Source organism: Varanus komodoensis, unplaced genomic scaffold (genome assembly GCF_004798865.1).
Source record: "Varanus komodoensis strain SLA01 unplaced genomic scaffold, ASM479886v1 scaffold2, whole genome shotgun sequence".
In the NCBI taxonomy this organism is placed as follows: domain Eukaryota; kingdom Metazoa; phylum Chordata; class Lepidosauria; order Squamata; family Varanidae; genus Varanus; species Varanus komodoensis.
The window spans coordinates 47,806,059-47,829,525 of record NW_025335568.1 but is presented as its reverse complement, the minus strand read 5'-3'; the positions used below and the strand labels follow the sequence as shown (position 1 = coordinate 47,829,525).

General features: G+C 40.0%; 1 protein-coding gene across 7 annotated transcripts; it reads left to right on the top strand.

Moving 5' to 3' along the window:
• Nucleotides 1-2,858: 2,858 nt before the first annotated feature.
• On the top strand, nt 2,859-22,792 carry TMEM106B (transmembrane protein 106B). Of its 7 annotated transcripts, XM_044428815.1 has the most exons (11): nt 2,871-2,950; nt 5,366-5,498; nt 9,203-9,282; nt 9,927-9,994; nt 11,315-11,524; nt 13,999-14,062; nt 14,839-14,998; nt 15,109-15,249; nt 15,341-15,390; nt 16,503-16,556; nt 18,220-22,792. In XM_044428815.1, exons 5-11 carry the CDS (start codon nt 11,317-11,319, stop codon nt 18,356-18,358), a joined length of 816 nt encoding a protein of 271 aa, XP_044284750.1. In that variant the 5' UTR covers nt 2,871-2,950; nt 5,366-5,498; nt 9,203-9,282; nt 9,927-9,994; nt 11,315-11,316; the 3' UTR covers nt 18,359-22,792. The 7 variants fall into 7 exon arrangements, with proteins under 7 accessions (XP_044284746.1, XP_044284747.1, XP_044284752.1 ...); XM_044428811.1 differs by lacking the exon at nt 5,366-5,498 and having other exon boundaries at nt 2,859-2,950; XM_044428812.1 differs by lacking the exon at nt 5,366-5,498 and having other exon boundaries at nt 2,859-2,950; nt 11,312-11,524.
• Nucleotides 22,793-23,467: the final 675 nt, after the last annotated feature.

Genomic DNA, 23,467 nt, shown 5'->3' with positions numbered 1-23,467 from the left:
GTAGATATACTCAAGAAATACTTTTCAGTATCTAACAAAGACAGCTTCTACAGGGTCTGAGCTCACTGTGCTCTCCAAGGAGCTGCTCCTTATGTGTTGATATATTTATCACGTGTACCTCCTTTCCTTCCTCCAAGGAACACAGGGTAATAATATACATAATATTTTATTTTCACCACAGCAAAGTGGGCTACATCAGGTTAAGAGAGGTGGGCCTGGGCCTAGGTGGGTGTCATGGCTGTGTAGGGACTTCATCTCTGGGTTTTGCTCGTCCTAGTCCAATAGTCTAATCTCTAAACCATGCTCATGTGTTCTCTCTCTCTCTCTCTCTCTCTCTCTCTCTCTCTCTCTCTCTCTTCAGTACTTCTTATGTTTGGAAGAAGTGGTACAATAGTTTGTGCAACCTATATGCCAGCACCTGACAGGAAGCTGAAGGCTCAAACACTCTGCTTCCCCATTCTATTTAGAAACAAGAATGAGATTTATTTTGTAACCAAGCTGATGAATTCTGACTCACTCCGGCTTTTGGAGGTTTGGAAGTCTGGCTATGACAAAGAAAGCCCATGGAAAGAAAGAAGCCATGCAAGCGATCCAAGTGTATGTTTGTGTTCTTTCTCTCTCTCTTTTCTCCACATCAGTCCAGCTATTTCAGCCTTTGGTAAAGTAACTCCTCCTCTTGACCATGCTTTTCAGTCCAAATCTAGGGCTGACCCACTGCTGTTTGCATGTCCCCACCCTAGCACAGCTTCTCTGATTCTTCCTCTTCTTTTGCTTTACTTGGGTCCTCCTAGTTCACTTTTTCTCCATCCTTAAAATTCCTTATGGTTCCTTTTTGTTGATGATGTTGGACCAATCCGCTGAGATCAGTATTTTCAGGAATTATTTACATAGTTGATTTGTACCCTGCATTGGCTGCTCAAGATGGCTTCCAATCAGAGATAAACTTGAAGAAAACAAATACATTGAAACACTTTTTAAAGACACACACAACAATTAGTGTCTTTGCCAAAGGTATGAAACAAAGACTCAGTGTGCTCCCCACTGCTCGCCCCCCATTTCCAAACTGATTTACCAGTCAACCTCTCCTATGACTTTTTTCACTGCTGCTTTCATCTTTTCTAGTTACATGGTTAAGAAAGAAAAGATGAAACAGCTGTACAATGCCTTCCCTTTGTTAGCAGTAGGAGTTTTCCGTTTGGAAGAACCGCTAGCATGCCAAATGAGCAAAGGAATGATTGTATCCATATGACTGTCTAAAAGAAGCAACCAACTGCCAGGACCTTCTGGGTGGCTTACTATCTGCTATATAGTGGTTAACAAAATGGGAAGTGGTTGGATTTCAGTCATATAGCATCTTGTTGTAAATATTTATGGATATAGAGCTAGAAGGTAGTTGAAATGTTGGAATAGAACCAAGAATATCCAAATTCAAATCCTCACTGATCCTTCTCAGTCTGAGAATAAAATGGGAATTGAATAGGGAACTAATTCCATATATGTGACCTGGAGCAGAAGATGGTCAATTTGAGGCCACACACACCCCTATCAACCCTAGAGTGACTGATGAGAGCTGTAGGCCATGGGTGTAGCTGCCCACCCATGCTTTGAAGGAAGTGCAGGACAAAACATGTTTAAGAAAAAAACATCCCACATTTCTGATATGCTTTGCCCCAGATGCAGACTGATCATCTGGTCTGGACCATTATCTGCTATGCAAGCAACAATAGTTCCAGAATGGACCTGTCTGCAGTTATGGCAGCATGTGAAATAAAAGTAGAGAAAGTGTTTTTGGCCTTGTGCAAAATGCATCAGAGGGTTTTAGTGGGTTAGCTAGACTGTGGCCTGGCCGAGGTGAAGTCATTGTTTCTGCAAGTCTGTGTGAAATACTGTGCCTATGCCTGCGGTTAACAAAAGGCCTGGGTGACATAATCTGGGACAGGGACGCATGGCTATGAGATACTGCTCTGTTTGGAGAGGCTGAAATTAGTGTGAACTGAAAAGTTGTGTCGAATTGGAGAAAACTTGCATGAGACCACAAGAAAGGGTAAGTGGTACATGCAGGAGAGGTCTGGAAAGGGGAGTGAAGGGCCTATTGGCTCCAACTGATTTGGCTTCCCAAGAAATAATAAATGAACTGAATTTGGTGGTAACTTTCTTCCATATTATGGGGCAGACTTGCCAAGCCAGTGCTAGCCAAATGTGTACAAATTCCCAGCATGCTCCAAACAGTGTATGTTGTCTGGCATATCTGGAGGGCACCATCTTGGGGAAGGCTGGTGCGGAGGGAGCGTCACCTCTTCAAATAGAGGCTGCCTGACCCAAAGAACTGAATAAACTGCGTCGTCTTTTGTGCAAGCTGGCAAGGACTCCAGTCAGTGTGGCTTGATTGAGCAAGAAGTTTGAAACAAGTCTAAAAAGCAGAAGAATGATTGCCTGTAGAGTGACGGCTGACATTTACTCATTCGCCACTTATGCTGTCGTGCCATAACAGCCAGGTGCACAGTACCTCCCTGAGATCACAAACATCCTGCCACTCCGCTTTGCAGCAACCAATTCCTATCGGCAGTGACTACAATGGGAGCGACTGAGCATGCTCCTGGCTTCGCTGCCTTCCCACAGCCGTGCCACACACCTTGAGCAGGATTGCTCCTTTCTCCTCCACGAGCATTCCCTTTGTTCGGGGTGCCGAAACGTCGCCCCACAGCACCCTAGAACCTTCCACCTTCTTCTTTAGATTTGCATGGCGCAGGTCCTCCCTCCGTCGTTGAAATCTAAGTGAGGCTTAAAAGGAGGCGGGGGGGGGGCAGAGGACTGCCATTCCTTCTACTGGGCATGCTCAGTAGCGCTTGCCCGTAAAACTTGATGAGCCGCTGGTCGCGTTGCTCAACCCGGGAGCAAAAACAACCACCGGTGTAAATCCGCAGAAGGCCTTTGCGTCCTCGCGTCGCCGGTGAGTTTTGCGGTGAGGCGCTGCAAGCAAGCGTGGAAACCTGCTGGGTAGGGGGACGTTGTGTGCTTGTGTTGTGTGGACACGCGTGCGCGCCCCGGGATCGAGGTAATGGAGGGGAAAATGTGTCGCGGCGGGGGAAAGGGACTGTGGCCTGAATGGAGGCGGCTTGCGGGGCGCCGGTGGGCGCAGAGCGTCAGAATATGTACAGCCTTCAAGAACGTGGCCTGGCAGATGGGTGGAAGGTCTAAAAAGCCCACAGCGCATTTGGGTTGCAATCCTACGTACGTCTACCTAGGAATAATCGTCACTGAATACCGTGGGATGTCCCTCTGAGCTCGCATATGAAGGAGCGCAGTTGGTTGGCAGAACAGGTGTAGAAGGAGTCATTAACTGCCATTTTGTAGTGATCGTAAGAAGGCTTAATTTGCCAGGGTCTGGCCTGGTGTTGGAAATGCTTTGCAGCCTCCCCCTCCCCCTCCCCCTCCACACACAGGGATGCAGCCTGTTGATCATGTGTTTTCAGGCCTGTGCTTGCTTTGCTTTCTCTTTCCTTGTTTCTTGAGTTAAATGTCACAGTACCTGGCCCCTACTATTTAATTGCGGTATCGCGTATAGTGCAAAGCACGCTCAAGGCCTTAAACGATATTTTCGCGTTTGAGATGAGGAAGCTGGGTGTCTGAAAGAGTATGTGGAATGGCCCTGACTCTTTCCCGTGTTTAGCTGATTGTGGAATGCAACATTGTGACCTCACCTCTGTTTATTTTCAACTGGAGAAAATCCCGTGACCCTGGTAATTACTTCCTTGCTATTGAAGAGTACTAGGAAGTGTTGCCTTACAGGTGTGCTAAGTTGAATGCAGTATGTTCATTTAAAGTGAGGGGAAACCGGATGCGGTTATGCCATTGTGTTACCTCCTATTAGTTCAGATAAATAGCTGGGAAGCTTTCCTCTCAGAAGTTGACTTGACAGAGGGGTAGGTGGTAGAAATAAGCTGCTGAGCTCTTTATATTATACTGAGCTCATCTTTTTCCTTTCAATATGGTTGATTAGTTTCTAAATAGCTGATTTTGGAACCTGAGCCTGAGAAATAACTGCTCATAGTATAATTTTGTAAGGCAGGAGCAGGCAACTTGTGACCAAGTCTTTTTTGTTGGATTGCAACTCCCATCAACCATAGCAAGCAATAACCAATGGTGAGGGCTGATGGGAGTTGCTGTCCAATAGTATCTTCAGGGCTACAAGTTGCCTACCTCACTCTAACAGCTTTGCATCACTCTGTTTTTTGTTGTTTATTGTTTTCTGTTAACTTTCTATTGTTTTTATATGCAAGTTAAAGTTTTTTGAAAACCAAGAAGTACACTCTACATATTCTTATGTGATTACAGTTTTGGGAGTACAACGTTTAATAGGCACTGCATTGCTAGACAGCTATATTCCACTTTCATTGCACTGCTTCTGTGGCCATCTTTAATGAATGAGAAGTTGGTGGCTCAGGGAATTTGGAGTAAGGAAGGAGAGATACTAATTGGGGAATCCACTCCTACCTCCAGCTAAACTCGGGGGCCAAATACATAGCTTTCTCCCAAGTTTTGTGCTTTAATAGTTAGCCACATTAATTTACCCCAGGAGTAGGGAACTTGTCTCTCTTTGGCAACTGACTGTAGAGAGAGGAACAGAAGGCCCTGTGTAGTTGAAAGAAGAGAATGATTGAGGCCTGCTACCATGTACTTGACCCTCAAACACACACATGCATTCCAAAGGAACAGGTCCGTGACAGGAAAAAGTTTCCTTTATTACTGACTGCATAGGCTCAGGCCTAAGTGAGCAGGAAGGTACTCATCTAAGCCTAGAACCTGATTAGTACAATGTGGAGGAAGGATATTTTTAGTTTCCACTCCTACGTGCTGTTGAGAACTAAGACTGTGGGTGTATGCCTCATGTGCATTCCCCAAGCCTGTTTTCACACAGAGACACACTAACAATTCCTGGGCCTTTGAAGTTGCTTTGGAGCCCTCTCTCCCATACATACAGCTGAAAGAACCAGGGGAATGATTAATTAGGAATAGGGACAGTAAGCTCAGAACCTGCAGAAGCTGTCTGTCTAGCTATTTTTAGTATATATAACACTTTTACACAACATATACACCCATAATGTACTGCAATATTTGTCTGGGTAGAAGTGGCTTATGTTTACTTTTACTGTGGTTCATATCACACAAGAAAAATTTAGTCCAGTGAGACTTCTGTACAGATAATTGTGTAAACCACATACGATGTTTTGAATAATGGTGTGACTTCTCCACTGTACATTTGCACAGTCAGCAACTTCAGCTCAGCTGGTGGTTTCTGGAGGTTAATATGAGCTGTTGAAAGCTCAGACCTCTTCCCCTTTTCTGTTCTCTTTTTATCTAATAGTTGTCAACTAGTCCCAACATCGTATGGCTCCTGAACCCCTGAGGATGTTCAGTCCTTGTCACTGAAGGGGATCTTTGAAAAAAATCTCTAATTTTCCTGCAGACCTGGAATGCTAGCCCATTCCTTCTTGTTTGTGTGTGTTTCCAGTTTTATTGCCATATTTATTCATGGATAGGCATAAGACTTCCAAATTTGTTATGAATATTGTTGTTCTTTCTAATTATTATGATAATAAATGTGATTGGGATAATTATTTCATATTTCTAATTATTATAATAAATATGATTACTTAACAGAATCATAAAGCAACATAGCCCTGTCCTAGACTTATTTATACAAAAAAATTCCACAGTGCCAGGTGTGCGTAGGAGTGTCATCTTTCTTGCTTTTTTTAAAACAATGAAAGTTAATACTAAGTTACATTCATATACCATGGGAATATACCAAGTGAAAATAAAGAAGAGAATACCATAATCCAGACCAGTTTTGGATACCAATTTGTGCTGTAATCTGGTAACAATCATTCAACCTAAAATCCTATATGCCTGGAGGCAGGCAATTTGTGGCCCTTTGGATGTTTTGGTCTACAACTTTCACCAGCTCTAGCCAGCATAGCTAATAGTAAGAGCTGATGGGGTTGCACTCAAACAACTTTAAGGCCACAAAAATTCTGCACCTTTTGGAGATCCGCTGAGCATTAGCTACACTGACTGGGATTATGAAAGTTGTAGTCCAAAAAATTTGGATGGCACCAAGTTGCCTATTGCAATGACAAATGCAAGTGATTTGTTCCTGTGTGAACCTAATGTGTAGGATTGTGCTGTTTCACAATCTATTTAGTCTCACAGACGTACTTAGATGAAAGGTTTACCTTTCAAGGTAAGCTGTATTATCATATCTTATCAGTGCTGGCAATGTGTTTAAATACCAAAGTGATTATATCAGAAGCGTTCAGACTTTGGTCCAAGGGGCCCCTAGTGAAGTACTTGGTACTGGTGGAGTCCTTGCTTATACTACTAGGACTTCCCTCACAGCTGACAGATCAACGTGAAAGACGAGGTGTGTTAGTGATGACTTAATGTGTGCCATGTCCTCTCCTACCAGGATGCTTTTACCCTGCTACAAGGTTCCACAGGTAGCTTCTTTCTTTCTCAAGGAATTGTACTTTACCTCCACATTTTTCCACATGGTCACTGTTTGATGTCCCTTTTCATTTAATCATCTAATTTTCATTGTGAATCTTAACAAAACAAAATCATAAGAGAGAGGAAAAAAGGGGGGAACTCTCCTTAGAAACTTAGATACATAACTTTTAATATATCAATTTCAGTAGATGCATATGAAATGTATCCGTATTTATAAAAAGTTGTATACAAGTTGCAACAAAGGTGGACCTGATGGCATTGAAAGCATTGCTAAGTCCTCAGTCCTTGTATTATAGGAGACAGGCGCTTGTCCTTTGAAGGTGGTAATATCCATCTCTTAGCTGTTAAAAGGGTAGGGGGAATATTTACACTGATCTGGTGATAACTTCTAAGAAGCAAGTAATAATTTAAAGGAATATGTACGTCAGTTTTTTTTTTAAATCCACTACAGAATTTGAAGAAGTTGGATTAAACATTGAAAAAGAAACATACTATTTGCCCCACTACACATACAAATCACATCATTTGTAAATGCCTACTTTTAAATGATACAACAAACAAATCAATATAATGCATTGCAGTCCAAGAATGTCAAAATTCAAATCAAAGGTTTAAGGAATCTAAACAAGCAGAAGACTGTTTTCTAAGTTTTAAAAAATGGCCAATGCCACGTTAAAAAAAAAAAAAAAAACCCAAGAACTGTTAATCTACAATCATTGTGTGTCTCTTTGGAGCAGGCATGCACCTATTCAGCAAAGTATCTAAAACCTCCTTAAAGTCCCTGTCCATGTATAAGCCATATCAACCAATTTGCTAAAATGTTCATTAAATATAATCAGAAAAAATAATAGGTCTGCACGCATTAATAAAAGCAATTATTTTACTATTATATCTCCCAGATTTAAAAATGACCACCAAGAACAGTCACTTGTTAAACTGATGTATATACAGAAATTAAGTTACATAGAGGGAAAAAGAGAGAAAACACACACAAAAAACACTGGAATGATATGAAATGACAAATGTCCAGAACTTTATCCAGTTAAACAGTATAAACATTAGTGAATTTATTTATTTATTTAAAATATGTATATACCAACTTATATTTCAATGAAATCTCAAGACGGTTTACAAAAAATAACAATAACACAAAAGCAGTATATCATATGTAAAATATATGAGAAAACCATTCAGACATTAAAATACTGAGAAAGTAAAAAGGTTTTAGCGTGGCACCAAAAAGAATAAAGAGTCTCTGCCAGGCAATCTCTGGGATTGCCAAGGGCTGTCCAACTACAGAACAAATTCAGCTGCTTAAGTAGCAAAAGCAGAGGTGGAAACAGGAGTAGAAATAGTTTCATTTTAACATCCTTGATAAGCATATTAAAAGTACACAGAGAGCAACCTAATGAACCTTAGGCAGTATCAGTTGTACTAAAGGAAGCTGCAGCTCACCGTGGTGCAAGCACCAAGAGCATGGAAGAGAATATGGGGTATGGGACAAGACAGAGTGAAGCAGAAAGGAACAGCACTGGAAAGAAGAGAACAAAATTGGCCGGTGTGCATTTCCTTGTATTTTCTTTTTTAGGCTGCAGTTCTCCAACTACTAAGAACAAGCCCTGCTGAATTTATTGGCATGCCTTTATTTATTTATTTAAACAATTTCTATGCCGCCTCATTTGCAAAAAGCCTCGGGGCGGCTTACAACATAAATTAACAATTATATAATTAGCCTTAAAAATCCGGAAACATCTCGGCATGTACATAAAAGCCCAATAAATACAATCAATAAATTAACAATTAAAATAACTTTGAAATAAAAAGGTCTTGGCCTGGTGCCGAAAAACAAATAACGAAGGCACCAGATGGACCTCTCTGGGGAGCGCGTTCCATAGGTGGGGCGCCACCACAGAGAAGGCCCTCCTCCGGTTACTCACCCTCCTAATATCTTTCACGGAGGGTTCCTGGAGAAGAGCCTCTGCTGCCGATCTCAAGGGGCAGGAGGGCATATATGGACACAAGTGCTCCTTTAGATAACCAGGTCCCAAGCCGTTGAGAGCTGTATAGGTGATAACCAACACCATGAATTGAGCCCGGACTTCAATGGAAAGCCAGTGAAGCTGACGGAGGACTGGGGTTATATGAGAACAATGCCCAGTCCCCGTCAGCAACCTGGCAGCTCTGTTTTGCACCAATTGAAGTATCCGGACCGTCTTCAAGGGTAGCCCCACGTAGGGTGCGTTACAGAAGTCTAATTGGCAAGTTACCAGTGCATGTGTCACTGTCATCAGACAATCATTCTCCGGGTAGGGACGCAGCTGATGGATCAGCCAAAGCTGAAGGAAAGCACTGCTCGCCACCACCATCACCTGAGCTTCTGTTCTAAGAAATTCATACATAATTTGGCTGTTATCTTAAAGGTCTGTAAGTGCTGGTCATAAGAATAAGCCTTTATGGAAATACTTGAAATACATTTCCTGTTTAGTTAAAAAATGAAGGCATATAAAATATATTGTGTGAGACAAAAAGATGTCAAGTCTAGTTGCAAGAATGAAACGATAAATTAATGTGTTTTAGTGGTCACATTTGCATCACAATTCAGGAAATACAAAATTGACTTTCTCGTTCTGATTTAAATCCATCCACACTGCAAACCTGGGTGACTCTTCTCCCATTTTCCTTTCTGCTGCAGAAGCGACTGCTTCGCACCTTGGTCTGACACAGGGTGGGATTGCGGAAAGAGGACGAAGATTCTCCCCTCCCAGGAAAAAAGTAGGTAAAGGGACCACTGTGGAAACAGAGCATCCTGGGAATTGTAGTCTATACGGCTAAAACTAGAAAGCCGCCGCCGCCGCCGCCGCATTCTGTATTACAACTCCCACGAAGCCAGCAAAGGGGTTTTTTCCCCTCCCATCTAACATCTCCATTAGCTGTTATGAAGGGAGGAGAATGTGAACGAGCTACAAAAAACACGTTTCGGGGAGTTGGTGGGTGACTTTGCAAACTATGTAGCAACGGTAGGAACAGCCGCCGAGCGGGCGCGTGCGCGCGAGAGGGAGTGCGGCGGGGGAATCCCGCAAGGCGACAACTCACCTCTGTCGCCTCCTCCCATCGCTTATCCAGACTACAAGGACAGGCTGAGGCCTCCATCCCGCAAGTGAGATGAAATGCCCCAGCAGTCGCCCTGCCTCTGCGCACGCGCAGTAAGGCGGACGACTCAACGGCAAGGGGCAGAAAGGGGTGACCGGTCGACCCCGGAATTTGGCAGAGGGCTTGTTTGTTTGTTTGTTTGTGTTTCCTATAGGGTATGCCTCCCGCTGGCCCTTGGGCCCCGACCTGGGCCTTGCCATTCGTTTCGCCCTTGCGCATGGCCTAGTGATTCCTCTCTCTCTCCCCGCCCCTTTTTTGCTCTGCAGGCGAAGCGGCCTGATCTGACGGAGACGGAGGCGGTGGCGACAGCTGCCTGGAAAGAGCGCCGACGCAGGTGAGGGATGCTGAGAAGCGGCACCACACAGGAGCACCTGAGGCCTCTTCGGCCACTTCCTGCGGCAGGGGTGTGAGGATGGGTGGCGGGGGGTGGATTTGTAAGAAGAATGGGGCAAGGTGTCTCTGGGTTGTGGAGCACCACCTGTGTGCAGCGGGCACTGGAGCTACAGAGGTGACAGGGAGGTGGAAGGGGATGGTAATAATACTAAGGAGAGGACATAAGATGATAATACTGACTCGTTGCAGTTATAAGAAGGCCTAACATGCCAAGCTACATATGGCCAGTGTTGGTGGTGCCCTGGCTGGTTCATCTTAATAAAAACAACATACCAAACTCTTGTAGCAATTTTGATAGGCTAGCCATGTTAGTCTAGTGGAGCCATGTCTGCCCTAGGAATCATGACTTCATGTCTACTTTTACATCTAGGGAAGGCTCTGTAGCCCAAATAATTGTTCTGTTCCTATTGGAGAGTGCAGTAGATTTAGTTTTTCTACATATTTATCTTTTTATTGTGCACACTGATAATTTTAGTTTCTGGGAGAAAAGTGGATGAATTTTGATGACTATGGTATTTTTAAAATTTTGTTAAGTGGGAAGCTTTCCAGTCAGTAATTGTTCAGTTAAGTAGAACTGGGAAGAATATCTTATGTGCCTAAAAATGGACAGTTGAGTACTTTTTTATCTCTCTTTAGGACTGTTCTCTAAATAATTGATTATGGAACTTGAGAATGAGAGTAGGGTTTAAACTATTTAATTTAGTGAGGCACTGGGTCATGGCTCAGTTGTGTCCTACTTGCATTTCATGACGGTTTAAATAGCTGGAGTAAGAAAAACTCCAGCTATTTAAAAACTTGTTTTCAGACCTGTCCAGTGCAAAGTACTATGATTTAATGCTTGCTGTGGATAAGTGTTCTGTCTGCATCAAGCCTTACTTGGTAGCAAGTTGCACTGAAATCAGTTACCTTCTTGATAGACAGACTAGACATATCAGTGCCTTGTCCAAACAGCCTTTATATTCTTACATGCGTAATTTAAATGTGTTAAACATCCCAGGAATTACTGCTGTCATGTGCTAACATGATCCACATTTATCATTCAGCTTATATATATTAAGTAAACTGCATCTGCTGAAGTGGTTACTGAATTTATCATTGCAAAATTACAGACTGTACTCAGAAGGTACAAACAACATATTTTTCACTAAGAAATCATAGGTCTGGTTATAATGGTTGTAGAATAACCAGATCAGAACACTTTCAGTTGGATATCTAAATGCTTTTATGGCCTAAAGGCTGCTTCTAACTTTCCTGCCAGCAGACATGGGGAAATCTCTTTCAAAACCTTTGTATGCATCTAAAGAAGATGGAATTTCATCATCTGACAGCATGAGGAATGGATTAATTCATTCAGAATCTCACAATGAAGATGGAAGAAATGGTGATGTGTCACAGTTTCCTTATGTGGAATTTACAGGAAGAGATAGTGTCACATGTCCCACTTGCCAGGGAACAGGGAGAATCCCACGTGGTACGTTCAAATGCATGAATAATACCTATACTTCCCTATTTGTTCCCTGCCTTATTTTTTAATTCTCCCTTGGTCATTAGACCAGCTTTCCTCAACCTGGTACCCTTCAGATGTTTTAGACTACAGCTTCCATCATCTGCTACCATTGGCAATAATTACTGTAGCTAATAGAAGTTATAGTCCAAGACTTTTGGAGGCCACTGTGTTGGGGAAGACTACATTGGACTAATGTTTGTCTCTTATAGAAAGTTTGTGGTAAAATTTATTGATATCCCTTTCCTTTGTTTTTTATGCTGTCCTATTTGTGATTCTGTGAATATTAGTGAAAGACTTCATTTATTGAATTTGTGTTCTTTATATTTTTCTTATGCTGTATTCTTATGCTGTATTAACCATGTGTGTGTGTGTGATTTGATAATACTAATTTGAATAATCCAGAAGATTTCATTACAATATTATTATATCCAGCTTGAGTGACCCCAAAACTTATTAAGCATGTAGTTCAATGCATGTTTAGACAGAAAAAGTCCTACTCCCAGCACCCCCCCCCAGTTTTTTTCTGTCTAAACATGCATAGAATTGTACCCTAAACTTCTAATCAAAGGAATGCATTGATAGGAGTGAAATACTGTGTAGGAAGGAAAAGGCTAGCAAATTAAATTTGCTTTGCTCAAAGGCTTATTGAGAGTGATTGAAGGTTTTTGAAAACCTATATCCCATTTCTTTAGCTCACCAATGGAAATTGAAGGGTTACTTGGGCTTTTTCAACAGACAATAGCTAAACTGTAGCTTCAACAGCCATAGCATTAGTGTTACTTTCAAAAGTTGCCTATGTAGCCTTTTATCATTTTCAAACTACTTATTTCTTTATCTTTTTAAAATCAGTCTTTAATGGACCTACAGAGTTATGCTTTTACAAATACTTCTGAAAAAGTGATAGAAGAAGAAAAGGGAAAGGGTATGTTCTCCTGCTGAACAACCAACCCCAACGTTCCAATTTGATTTAAAGGCTGTAACCTCATAGTGTTGAGGGGGAAGGAGTGACATCAAGGTCCTAAAAACTAAAGTTGGTTTGACCTGGGCAGCAAGCATCAGCCTATTAGAATCCATGAAGCTGAGCTTGGTTTATTAGCCTTTGATGCCTAAAAGCTCAGTTAACTTAATTCCATGAATCCCAGGCCTTGATTAACCTTTTGTAATACAGATGAACATGCTTGAATCAGAACTGGGAGCTTGAACAGAATTTACAGTGTATAGTTGCTGCCACCAAAGAGGTATTTAGCCACTATAGGGAAGAGTCTGTAACTGTGGTGTAGGCAGTGGGTAAACTGATGCTATGCCTTGAAATTGTCCAAACTCCTTCCAGTTGGCTATCTAAAGTGGAAGGATAATTAATCAGTTGAGTTTAGCTGTGCCACCTTATGAGTTTTTGTTTGTCTGCTGCCTGTGGGGATAATCTGTTTGCTAACTGCCTACACTGCAGGGAGTTGGATAATCCCCTACCTTTCATTCCTTTCACAGCCACTACTGCTATTTCTGCATAACCCAGAAGCATCAATTTTTGTAATCACAATTGCTAACAAAGTGGAAATCTTCACTATACCCAGCAGTGATGTCTTTCTTAGCAATTTTTGTATGCTTTTTAATGGCTTGATGAGGAGACTTTAAGCAAGTGTTGCTTCTCTTGTCATGGAGCTGCAGTCAAGAAAAGTGGCAATGGTTGAATTTCTTGTAATGCAGCAGTTTAAGGTTAAGAAAGAAAGCAGAAAGGTTAGGGAGAAGAGAGATTAGTTTAACAATCCTAATTGTGCCTGTGACTGACTAACTTGTGGATGGATAAGGTAAAGGTTAGGGAGAAGAGAGATTAGTTTAACAACCCTAATTGTGCCTGTGACTGACTAACTTGTGGATGGATAAGGTAAAGGTAAGCCTTCTAGCGTATGTGCCTTGTATCGGTACCATTGCAGAGCCTTCCCCCTTTTAAGTATTATTTGAAATTTCATTTTGCTAAAGTGCTTATTGGCTGTTCTCCAACTGAAGCTTTCAATAGTGGTTCACAAAATAAAGTAATGAAATAGTGCACAATAAAAGCATACCAGTGTAGAATAAAATACTGGCATAAACACAGACAGACTAAAACAAAAACCCTGAAGAAATTAAAGGATTTAACCTGGTGCTGAAAAGAGAAAGGTTGGTGCTAAATGTCACAACTGAAAAAGCAGTGCAGGGTGAAGTGACGTGTTAAGAATCTGTTTCTGCCCAAACAATTTCTTAGCTGCCAAGTCAGAGAAGTTGTTCCTTGACAGTTTTATTGGCATGCTGCTAGAAGAAATTCTGCGGAGAGTTGTAATATTGTTGAAATTTCAGTTTTATCAGCTTATTTTACTGGATGTTGAGGTTGCATATTTTACTGGCTTTTTAACAGCATTGCACAGATATAGAAATCTCAAGATACCATTACTGTCTTATTCTAGGACAGGAAAATCAGCTTGTTGCCCTAATTCCATACAGTGATCAGAGACTGAGGCCAAGAAGAACGTAAGTGATAGTCACAGTATGTTTTCAGTGAATTCTTGTTAAGTCAGAGTTTGTCTAATATTGAAAAGTGTAATTCTGATGTAATAGTTTGAAGTTTCCTCTGTGGCCCTTGGAATTATCCATTCAACTCTTTGACACAGTATGATTTGTTGAAATAACTCCCCATGATAGAAGAAGAGCAGCATTGCTAGGTATAATATAGTGGCACATGGCGCAAAGTAGTGTCGTGTTTTATTAAATGGGGAGGAGGGTATTGTGGCTGAAGTTGCTCCAGTGTTTTCAGGGATCTGGTAGAAATACACTGACGTAGCATGGCATTCAGGGCATGCCTATTCATCCCATCCAGTCTTTCTTGTTCATGCCCATCTGTTTTTTGTTGCTGTGGTATCTAAGTTGCTTTGCCCAACTATGAGAACCTAAGGGTGGATTAGGTAATCTTGACATTTCTGCCCTGATGGAAAGAGAGCAGCCTCATATTGATAATTGCTGTTGTGCCCACTTTTTTGTTCATAATCTTGGAAATCTAGCCACCTGAAGATTTTATTGCTTGCACTCCCATAGGAATTAGGCACCATGGAACCATATGGGAATGTTTTTCAAATGGCAACTTGCCTTAGAGTAGATGAATTCTGAAGGAAGTAGTTGATTGGATGGAGATTTCCAAGAAGCCTTTACATTCTAACATTTTGAGCTAAAACTCCATGCAGTGCAAATAATGGTGGTTATGAATTTTTAAAAGTAATATATAGTGATAACCTCTCTCTTCTCTTCTGCAGAAAGCTGTATGTGACTGCTTCTGTAATTGTATGTTTACTACTTTCTGGACTGGCAGTCTTTTTCTTATTTCCTCGATCTATTGATGTGGAATACATTGGAGTCAAGTCTGTATATGTCAGTTATGAAGAACAGAGGCGTGTAATATATTTAAATATTACGGTACAATCATGATTAAATTTGCTTCCACTTTGATATTTGGCACTCTATATGAATATTTAAGATTGTGCTGGCTTACTTTAATCTAGAATTCTAAATTATCTCTTCTGCAGAATACATTGAACATAACAAACAACAATTATTATTCTGTTGAAGTTGAAAACATTACAGCCCAGGTACAATTTGCAAAGACTGTCATTGGGAAAGCACGGCTAAGCAACAATACCCACATTGGCCCGCTGGATATGAAACAGGTAATGTAGTGTCTCTGATGGATGAGATGTGGTTGTCTTTTGCAGTGTTTCAAATTCTTATCTACAATTTTACTGTGTTTTTTCTTTACAGATTGATTATATGGTACCCACAATTATACAAGATGAAATGAGTTACATGTTGTAAGTGTTTCAATCTCTGGGTTTCACTTCATGGGGCAAAATATTGTAGTTTTATCCACTTTCAAACATGAGGGCTCCAGGAACAGAGCCTGGACACACTCTTTCAGGCTTGTATAGGCACCTTTATTCTTGCCTATCATCATGAAAAATTCCACATCTGTATTATGTAGTGTTAGAAGGCTCCTGTTTGAAGTTGGCTGTCAGCCTTGTTGCTACAAAGGGCACAGTAGCAATGAGTATAGCATGGGAAAATCTTCAGCAGCCTTACCCAACCTCTAGTGCTAACCAATGTTTTAGATTTCATCTCCTGTTAGTTTAGACCACATGAGCAATGATTAGGAATCTTGGGATTTATAATCCAAGACTGCTTTATGCCATGCATCCTTCTCACCCTTATGTTCACCTTCAGGATTCTGTATGCTGTTATGGGTTCAAGGCTGGCAGTTATTTAAGGCTGACTGGGCATGCTGGGAGTTTTTCTGCAGAAGTGTGCAACCCTATGCAAGTTTAGTGTATGGACAGATATATACTTCATGATACATATATATCTTCACACATATGCATGCATACACTGTATATGTTATATATGTAATATGTGTGTCTGCATTATATGTATGTTACAGTATATATATGGAAATATATTTAATATAAAATATGCATTCATAATCTATATTTTAGCACTATGTGCAAGCCAGCCACAAAGCTAAATGACTTATAGTTCTTTTAGATCTGCTTTTCCTTTTTAATTCCCTCCCATGGAGAAGGTGTGAGAGTTGCTCAGAGAATAAAATGCTAAATCTAGAATTTTAGTATAGCTGTGATTGCTTTTCCATGGAACTGCTTTCCTTTTCATCTGTGGTGATTGCAACCTAAGTTTCCCTTCACTTTGTTTTAAGGAGAGGGAAGCCATTGTGGGGAGGCATTTGGGCTTAAACTATACCCCATTTCTGCTATCCAGTGTTTGTTAGAAATCTCATTTTTTCCAAGCCCATTTAAAATTGAGTCAAGAGGAGTTCACCCATTGCTAGATAGAAATAAAAACTGGACATAATATATTTAAGTTTGCTATCTTTAATCATATTGTGTATGCTAATACTGTTTTTTTCTTACAGTGATTTTTGTACCTTATCCTATATCAAAGTGCATAATATAGTGGTTATGATGCAGTAAGTATGTATTGTATTTTCATTTATACAGAACGGTGATTTTGTAAAGACCACTTTATTGTGGAAGTTTTTTTCCACTTTCAGCTTCAGTATATCATTTTATTAATATCCTTGTCCTATCTTCTTTACACAGTTTTATTGACATTAACTTTATTGGTGTTTAGGGTCTGAATGTGGGAAAAGGAATAAAAGGACATGCATATCAGCAAGCATTTGCATAATTTCATGGTTGTTACGTGCTGTAATTTAAAAATTGCATTAAACAACTGTAACCTTGTACAATTGTGTGAGAAAATGTATCCGACCTATTAGGTAGTGCCAGTGTTAGAATATATGTAACAAAAATTTTCGCAAAATACAGCTATGTTATTTGGAGACAGTATTTATTTATTTATAGCTTTTGTATGCCATCCTATTATGCAAGATCTCAGGACTGCTTACAATATTTAAAAGGACAATTAAAACAACAATTTCAATAATAAAACAGAACAAAACAATAAACCAAACAGAGCGAGTACATTCCAGAGTCTGGGCGCCACAGCAGAGAAGGCCCTACTCCGAGTTGATGACCATTTTACCTCTCTTAGGGTTCCTGGAGTAGGGCTTCTCCCATAGACCTTAAGGGGCGTGAGGGCATATAAAGAAGGAGACGTTCCTTCAGGTATCCTGGTCCCAAGCCGTTTAGTGCTTTATACATCAAAACTAGCACCTTGAATTGGGCCCGGGCTGCAACTGGAAGCCAGTGGAGCTGGTAGAGGACCAGTGTTATATGAGAGTAACGGCCAGTCCCCATCAGCAGTCTGGCAGCTCCATTCTGCACCAGTTGCAGTATCCAGACTGTTTTCAAGGGCAGTTTCACGTAGAGCGCGTTGCAGTAATCCAAGCGGGAAGTTACCAGAGCATGTATCAAGGGCAGCATGTATATATCCTTTTTCTTTAGAGAAAAAAGTGGCAGTTTAGTATCAGGAAAAATATGCTTGCGACTTATTTTCGCTAAGGGGTCTTTGTGTTAGGTTTACTGTCTTTTCTTGAGGACTGAGCTCATTCAGAACAAGTTCTGCCAGTTTGAAGCAAAGTAGACTGTACATGGCATCAGTTTACTGGATGCTTTTAACTTTGAGAATCACTCCTTCCCACCACCATCCCTTTAAAGTGTAGTTTTCTGCTTAAAAGCTGTTGGAATTTTAAAAATGTATGCAGGTGTAGAGTGATGCACATTGGCACAGTGATGCAAAAAAATCTCAGGTTCACGTTTATGCTAATGGAATCAAAACCCGCCATGCTTAGATTTTGGAGCTGTGATAGGCAGTTTGGTTGGGCATATAAGGAAATGGAAATGAAACTGTCAGTAACCTACTGTCTTTATGCAAATCTGTTATGTGATTACATTTGAAATGCTGTGAACAATGTTGATCAGTCCCCCACAGTGGGCTGCAGTGATGGTGCAAACCAGACCTGTATTGTATGAGCATCATGTCTGATGCTCAGTTTTTATCAGCTGCTAATTCTTTTATATCTTTGTGAATCTAAACTGTACATTTTTAAATTAACATTATTAACTCTACTTAATGTCAAAAGTGTAAAAGTTTTTTTCTTAATGTTTTTCTTCTAAATACTTTCCCTTTTCTCTCCTCCCCTCTCTCCTTGCTACTTTTCCTTAAAGAGTGACTGTGACCACCTCTTATTTTGGCCATTCTGAACAAATATCACAGGAGCGATACCAGTATGTAGACTGTGGCGGAAACACAACTTACCAGCTGGGACAGTCAGAGTATCTAAATGTACTTCAGCCTCCTCAGTAAAAGAAGCAAAGCTATACCTGTCTGAGGAAAGAAAAAAGACTGTTGGTTCTTTTACTGTTCTTCCCAGTTGAACTTTTGAATATCTATTACTATTTAGAGGTGGATGTATATAACTTAGCACTCCTGAAGGCATCTGTATTTTGAGGCATGAGCAGAAAAAGGGCAAACGGTACCTATTCTCACTTGATAACTTCTTCCTTTTCACTCTAAATGTGTACGTATTCTGTCAAATTCTTACATTGGGGAGTGGGGGAGATGAATCTTAAATCAATGAACTTGTATTTTCCTACGTGGAAACTTGGGTACGTGACTTATAAAAGTCAGTGTGCAACCATAATTGTATACATGACATTTGCTACTAACAAGTATGTATTAATGAGTAAGCTGACAACAATATTTGTATGTATTAGTGACAACTTGGTACTTTTAGTTCCATTGACTTTGTTTAAATGAAGGATGAAACATCAGTTGTACCAAAAGTTCAGCCACGTTGTTGCAATAGACGGTACATGTTTTCAACTGACATATGGTTTTCAATGCATTTTCACCGTGTTGGAGAGTTTGTTCTTTTAAAAATTCGTTACATATAAAATGCTTGTTGCTGCCTTTCCACAAAGCACATACATTTTCTTGAAAAAGTTGGGTAGATGGATAATATGAATACAATTTGATTGATGCATACCTGTAGATTGATGGGCACCAAATGTGGATTGAAACATAATACATAAAAAGAAACTGGTTTTTAAAAGACAAAACAATACATGTGATTTAAAGTTCCACTTTATAGAGAACTAAGGAATGCCTTTTCTTCATTTTCTATCTTCTGTGGACCAGTATGAAGTGATTGGCTGCTTCACTCAGAACTCTTGAGTGTGCTCTCTATTTCAGCTTTAAATTCACTTCATTGTAATATGGATATTTTCTACATGTAGACTTTTGAGAATTTGAAGCAAGAGTAAAGTACGCCTATCATAACAGAACATCTTATTAAAATCAACCATATTTTCTTTTTACAAGATTTGAGAGTTCTTTGACAGTTTGAGAGTAGATCAGAGTGGGCATCCTCCAGTAGTTGAGGGGCTATATTTCCTTTTCCAGAGCCCACAGGGCTGCATCCCAGCACTGCATAAATTACTGCTGCTGTTGTCGAAACTGCTATGGTAGGAGTGAAAATGCAGTGATTTTGCAAGGAGACAAGGCATACAGTGAGCAGAACTGGGCTCTTGCTTCCCAATAAGATGTACATTCCCTACCTGCCTCCCTGCAAAAAGGAAAGAATTTACTGGCACTGTGGCAATTCTGGCAGGGTGGCAGGGTCCTGCAGTAACTGCTGTGGAAGGGCTGAATGCAGCCTGTTTGCTATCCACCTCTGCCTACATATCAGAATCAACATTTTCTCTTGACATGTGTGCCTTCTCTTCAGAAGCTGCTGAATAATGAGGGTGCTGCTGCTATTGTTTAGCTTGACAACTTCTTGCTTTGTTGTTCTGGTCACTCTGGAAGGAAAGCAATCACAACAGCAAGCTGGCCCACATGGTTACTACACCAGCAATGTTGACATGGTAAGTAACATCTTTGGTCACCTGTCTGTGATTGCTTCCTTTCTAAGAAGTGATATGGGAAGGAGCTGCAGTATAGCAGCTTCCATGCCACTGTAATCAAGTATGGATAGATCCCGTTGGATGGAGCTTGGATGGTAAAAAGTATATTCTGTTGTTATTTGATACCCCATATAGTTAACATGTTGAATTTGTATTTCCATTTGGTTTGATTCTGATTTGCCAACTAAGAAATACTGAAGTATCTTCTGTGTCATAGTAATAGACCCTTTCCTAAAAGAATGTAAAGTGGTCATTAAAAATTTGAAAGCATTAACAATCTGAAAACACTAAATTTAATCTATCCAAGGTCAACATTTCATGTCCCACTGGTTTTTGTGGGAGACATTTAAGCATGTTTCCATAGTGATCAGGGGGCATGAAAATATCTCATTTGGGATCGATCCTGCTCATTTTTACCTGCATGGTGTATGTTCTTCATTTACAATGTAAATAGTGCTTAAGACTGCAGAAATTGGAGCAGCCAAACTTGTACATTCTTACTGATGCATTTCTATTTAACAATAATGCTGATTATGTAGAAACAACAATTGCTAGGAGCTTTGTTGTCGGAAAGAAACCTAAATAGATTTAAAGCTGATTGTTGGGATTTCTGCAGTACAGTGGTATATATTGTTACTAACTGGCATATTGCCTATGTATTGATGTGTCAGTAGTTTGCTGAATAACATTTTTGGAATCCATTTAGCAAATTGTACTGGGGAAATCTCAGAGTGACAATTTTTAGTATTTTCTGCTCTGAACAGAGTATCTATGAATAGCCTTACTGAAATGAGACCACTCTTGGATTAGTATGAAAGAAATGGGCTATAATTTGACATCCTGAGTGAGGCCTTAAAAACCAAGTTTTTATGTTATTCACAAGTAGAAGCTGGCACATATAGCTTTTCTATATCATCTACATATTATTAGGTTAACTTTTATATTTTTTGTTGAACCATTTAGGGCATTCTTGATTAAAATAATTTTAAAGTTCATAAATGAAATGTTAAGGGTTTGACAGTACAAAAACTGTAGGAAGCCATTTTTATGACACTGTTTATAGCAATATAGAAGAAATTAACTCTGTTGACAAAATGAGTCCCTGGAATAAAGCTAATGGGCTAGAGTCCTTAAAGGTATATGTATAAACCCACAGTAATGCATTTGAAAATACCTGGTTCATTTTGAATTCATTATGAATTTTCCACACAATTACCTGAAAATAGCAAATTGCAATTTAATATATATTCTTTTGTCAGTACTATGAAAAATTAAGTAGAATTTGTTGACTGATGCACTTGTTTTCTAACATATCTAAGGATAAATATTTGTTCACCAAAATCTTTATTTTTATGTTGAGCAGCTACTGTTATGCTATTGAGAAGAATTTCCATTATCAACATTATTCCTGTTCCCCTCCCTTCCTCTCCCTCTCTCTCTCAGCAGTAGTTTTGCACTTTAAATGAAAGTTTGTTGGATAAAATACGGCAATTTGCACTGTACTGCAGTGACACTTAAAGAGTTACTGGGGGGTGGAAAATGAATTGCCTAAGTAGCTATAAGTTATGTGCCAAGGTAATACCTTCTAACTTGGAAATAATCCAACTTAGTTTTGAATTCAGTTGTGGTGTGATCAAAATATAATCATTTTTACATCTGTTAAGTCCTTACATGCATCAGTATCCAGTCACTTATTATAAATTATCTTTTTCCTTTTAATAATTTTGAAAGTTTTGATGCATTTTGTGTGGAAATACACATTGTAGAACTGAAAGTGGTAAGAGTCATGGGGAGATCCTGCTTTGTTTAAACCAAGTACAATTCAAGTAAACCTTAGGAAACTGTATTTGAATGTAATGGAAAACTGCTGTTCATTCAAATCCAAAAGTAGAAGATTTTGGTCTTCTCATATATAGGGATTGTGGAGTCTGAAGCAACTACAGCTTATTTTCATAAGGCCAAGCCATCATTTAGCTTTGAACCTGAACCAGGACCGTGTTGGGCTCTATTGCCATTAATTTTTGGATGAAGTGGGGTTAGTGAGTAACTGCAACACTGTATTTACAGTAAAACAGCAAATACGTTTATGAAAATGCTTATAAAATTATTTAGCTTTTATGCAGAAAAGAATCCCTTAGCATTTTTCATTGCCATCTGACTTGTGTCTTGAATGCTCATTTCTGGGAATTGTGGTCTCTAGACAAGTATCAAACAATGTTGCCACAAATAGAAAAAAGCCCTGAGTGTGGGATTCAGTTGCACTTAAAGAAAGCCAGTGGTGGCATATAGGCTGCCAACATTAATTTGAAAGTAAATGTGCAGTAAGCAAGGCTTGAATACTTGGCATATGTTAGTATTCTTGAGCTCTGTGCTTGTCATTTTATCCCAGTGTAGGGTGGATCGTGGCATAGCAAAAACTACTGCCAAATTCTTAGCTGGCAAAGGTAGGGCAGGCCCTACAGTTTTATTGTATTATACAGATTTCTGCATAAAAACAAAGTAACTTAGGATATAGTCCTGTGCATGTTTAGGCAGAAAAAAGTCTTATCTCCCAGCATTCTGCAGCTAGTATGGCTGGAAGATATGGAAGATACTCTTTTTTGCTAAACATGTGTAGGTCTGCACCCTCAATGACCTACTTACTGTTCTGTTTTTTAATCTGTTAACCAGTAGTAGTGCTAATTGTATAAAATGCATATAATTTATGTATAGAAATGCTAAAAAGTGAGAACTATTTTTGTAATTTCAGAATTGTAATTGTTGCTGTAATTGTGTGTGGCAAACTACGCAGTGTTTTGAAGCATGATAAATAAAACTTCGTTATGCTATTGTCTATTTTGGATTCCTGTTTAGGAATCTTGTAATGGCTGAAGTTTTCTCCCTCTTTAGTAATTCCTGTCTTTTTTCTAGCAAAAGATTCAGAGGGGAAATATGTTACATTGAGGACTAAGGGCACTGTCATATCTGTTGAGTCCTCAGGCCTTGTACAGAGGCTTATGAGAATCCTGGGCAGAATGGTAGGTGCAATAGAGGCAATCTTCAGTTCCCTGAATATCCCACTCTGCATTTCTCTAGCTGGGGCACTTGAGATAGAGAAATGGAGTCTGGAAGGATACAGGATGGCTCTTACCCTTGTTTCTGCAGTCACTTCCTCCTTGTGCTCCCGAGGGTACACCTGTGACCTCCTTTCCAAGGCTGAATTTCTAATCTTGGAGAAGCAGCCAGCACAGTTCTTTCTATACCAGCTGTGGAGGGGAGGGGGATCAGAGTGTGGATTCCCATCTCCGAGGTTGGTGCCCTGTTTCTGACCTCAGAGCTGGGAATCTGGTATATTGTATGGCCCTCCAGCCAATGGCTAAGGGCCATAGGATCACTCTCTGATTGAATTGCATGAGAAGAGTACTGTTGAATCACATGAGAAGCATGTAGTTAACTGGGACTCTCATTATTCTGCTGTTGCTATAGTTTAACAAGAATTATGGAGCTTTGTTTGTTTGTTGCATTTCTA

Excerpts from the sequence above, each read along its gene's own strand:
- TMEM106B (XM_044428817.1), top strand. The coding sequence starts at position 11,317 with ATGGGGAAATCTCTTTCAAAACCTTTGTATGCATCTAAAGAAGATGGA. Across the intron at positions 11,525-13,998 it reads AACAGGGAGAATCCCACGTG|GACAGGAAAATCAGCTTGTT; the intron begins GTACGTTCAAAT and ends GTCTTATTCTAG. Across the intron at positions 16,557-18,219 it reads AATATAGTGGTTATGATGCA|AGTGACTGTGACCACCTCTT; the intron begins GTAAGTATGTAT and ends TTTTCCTTAAAG.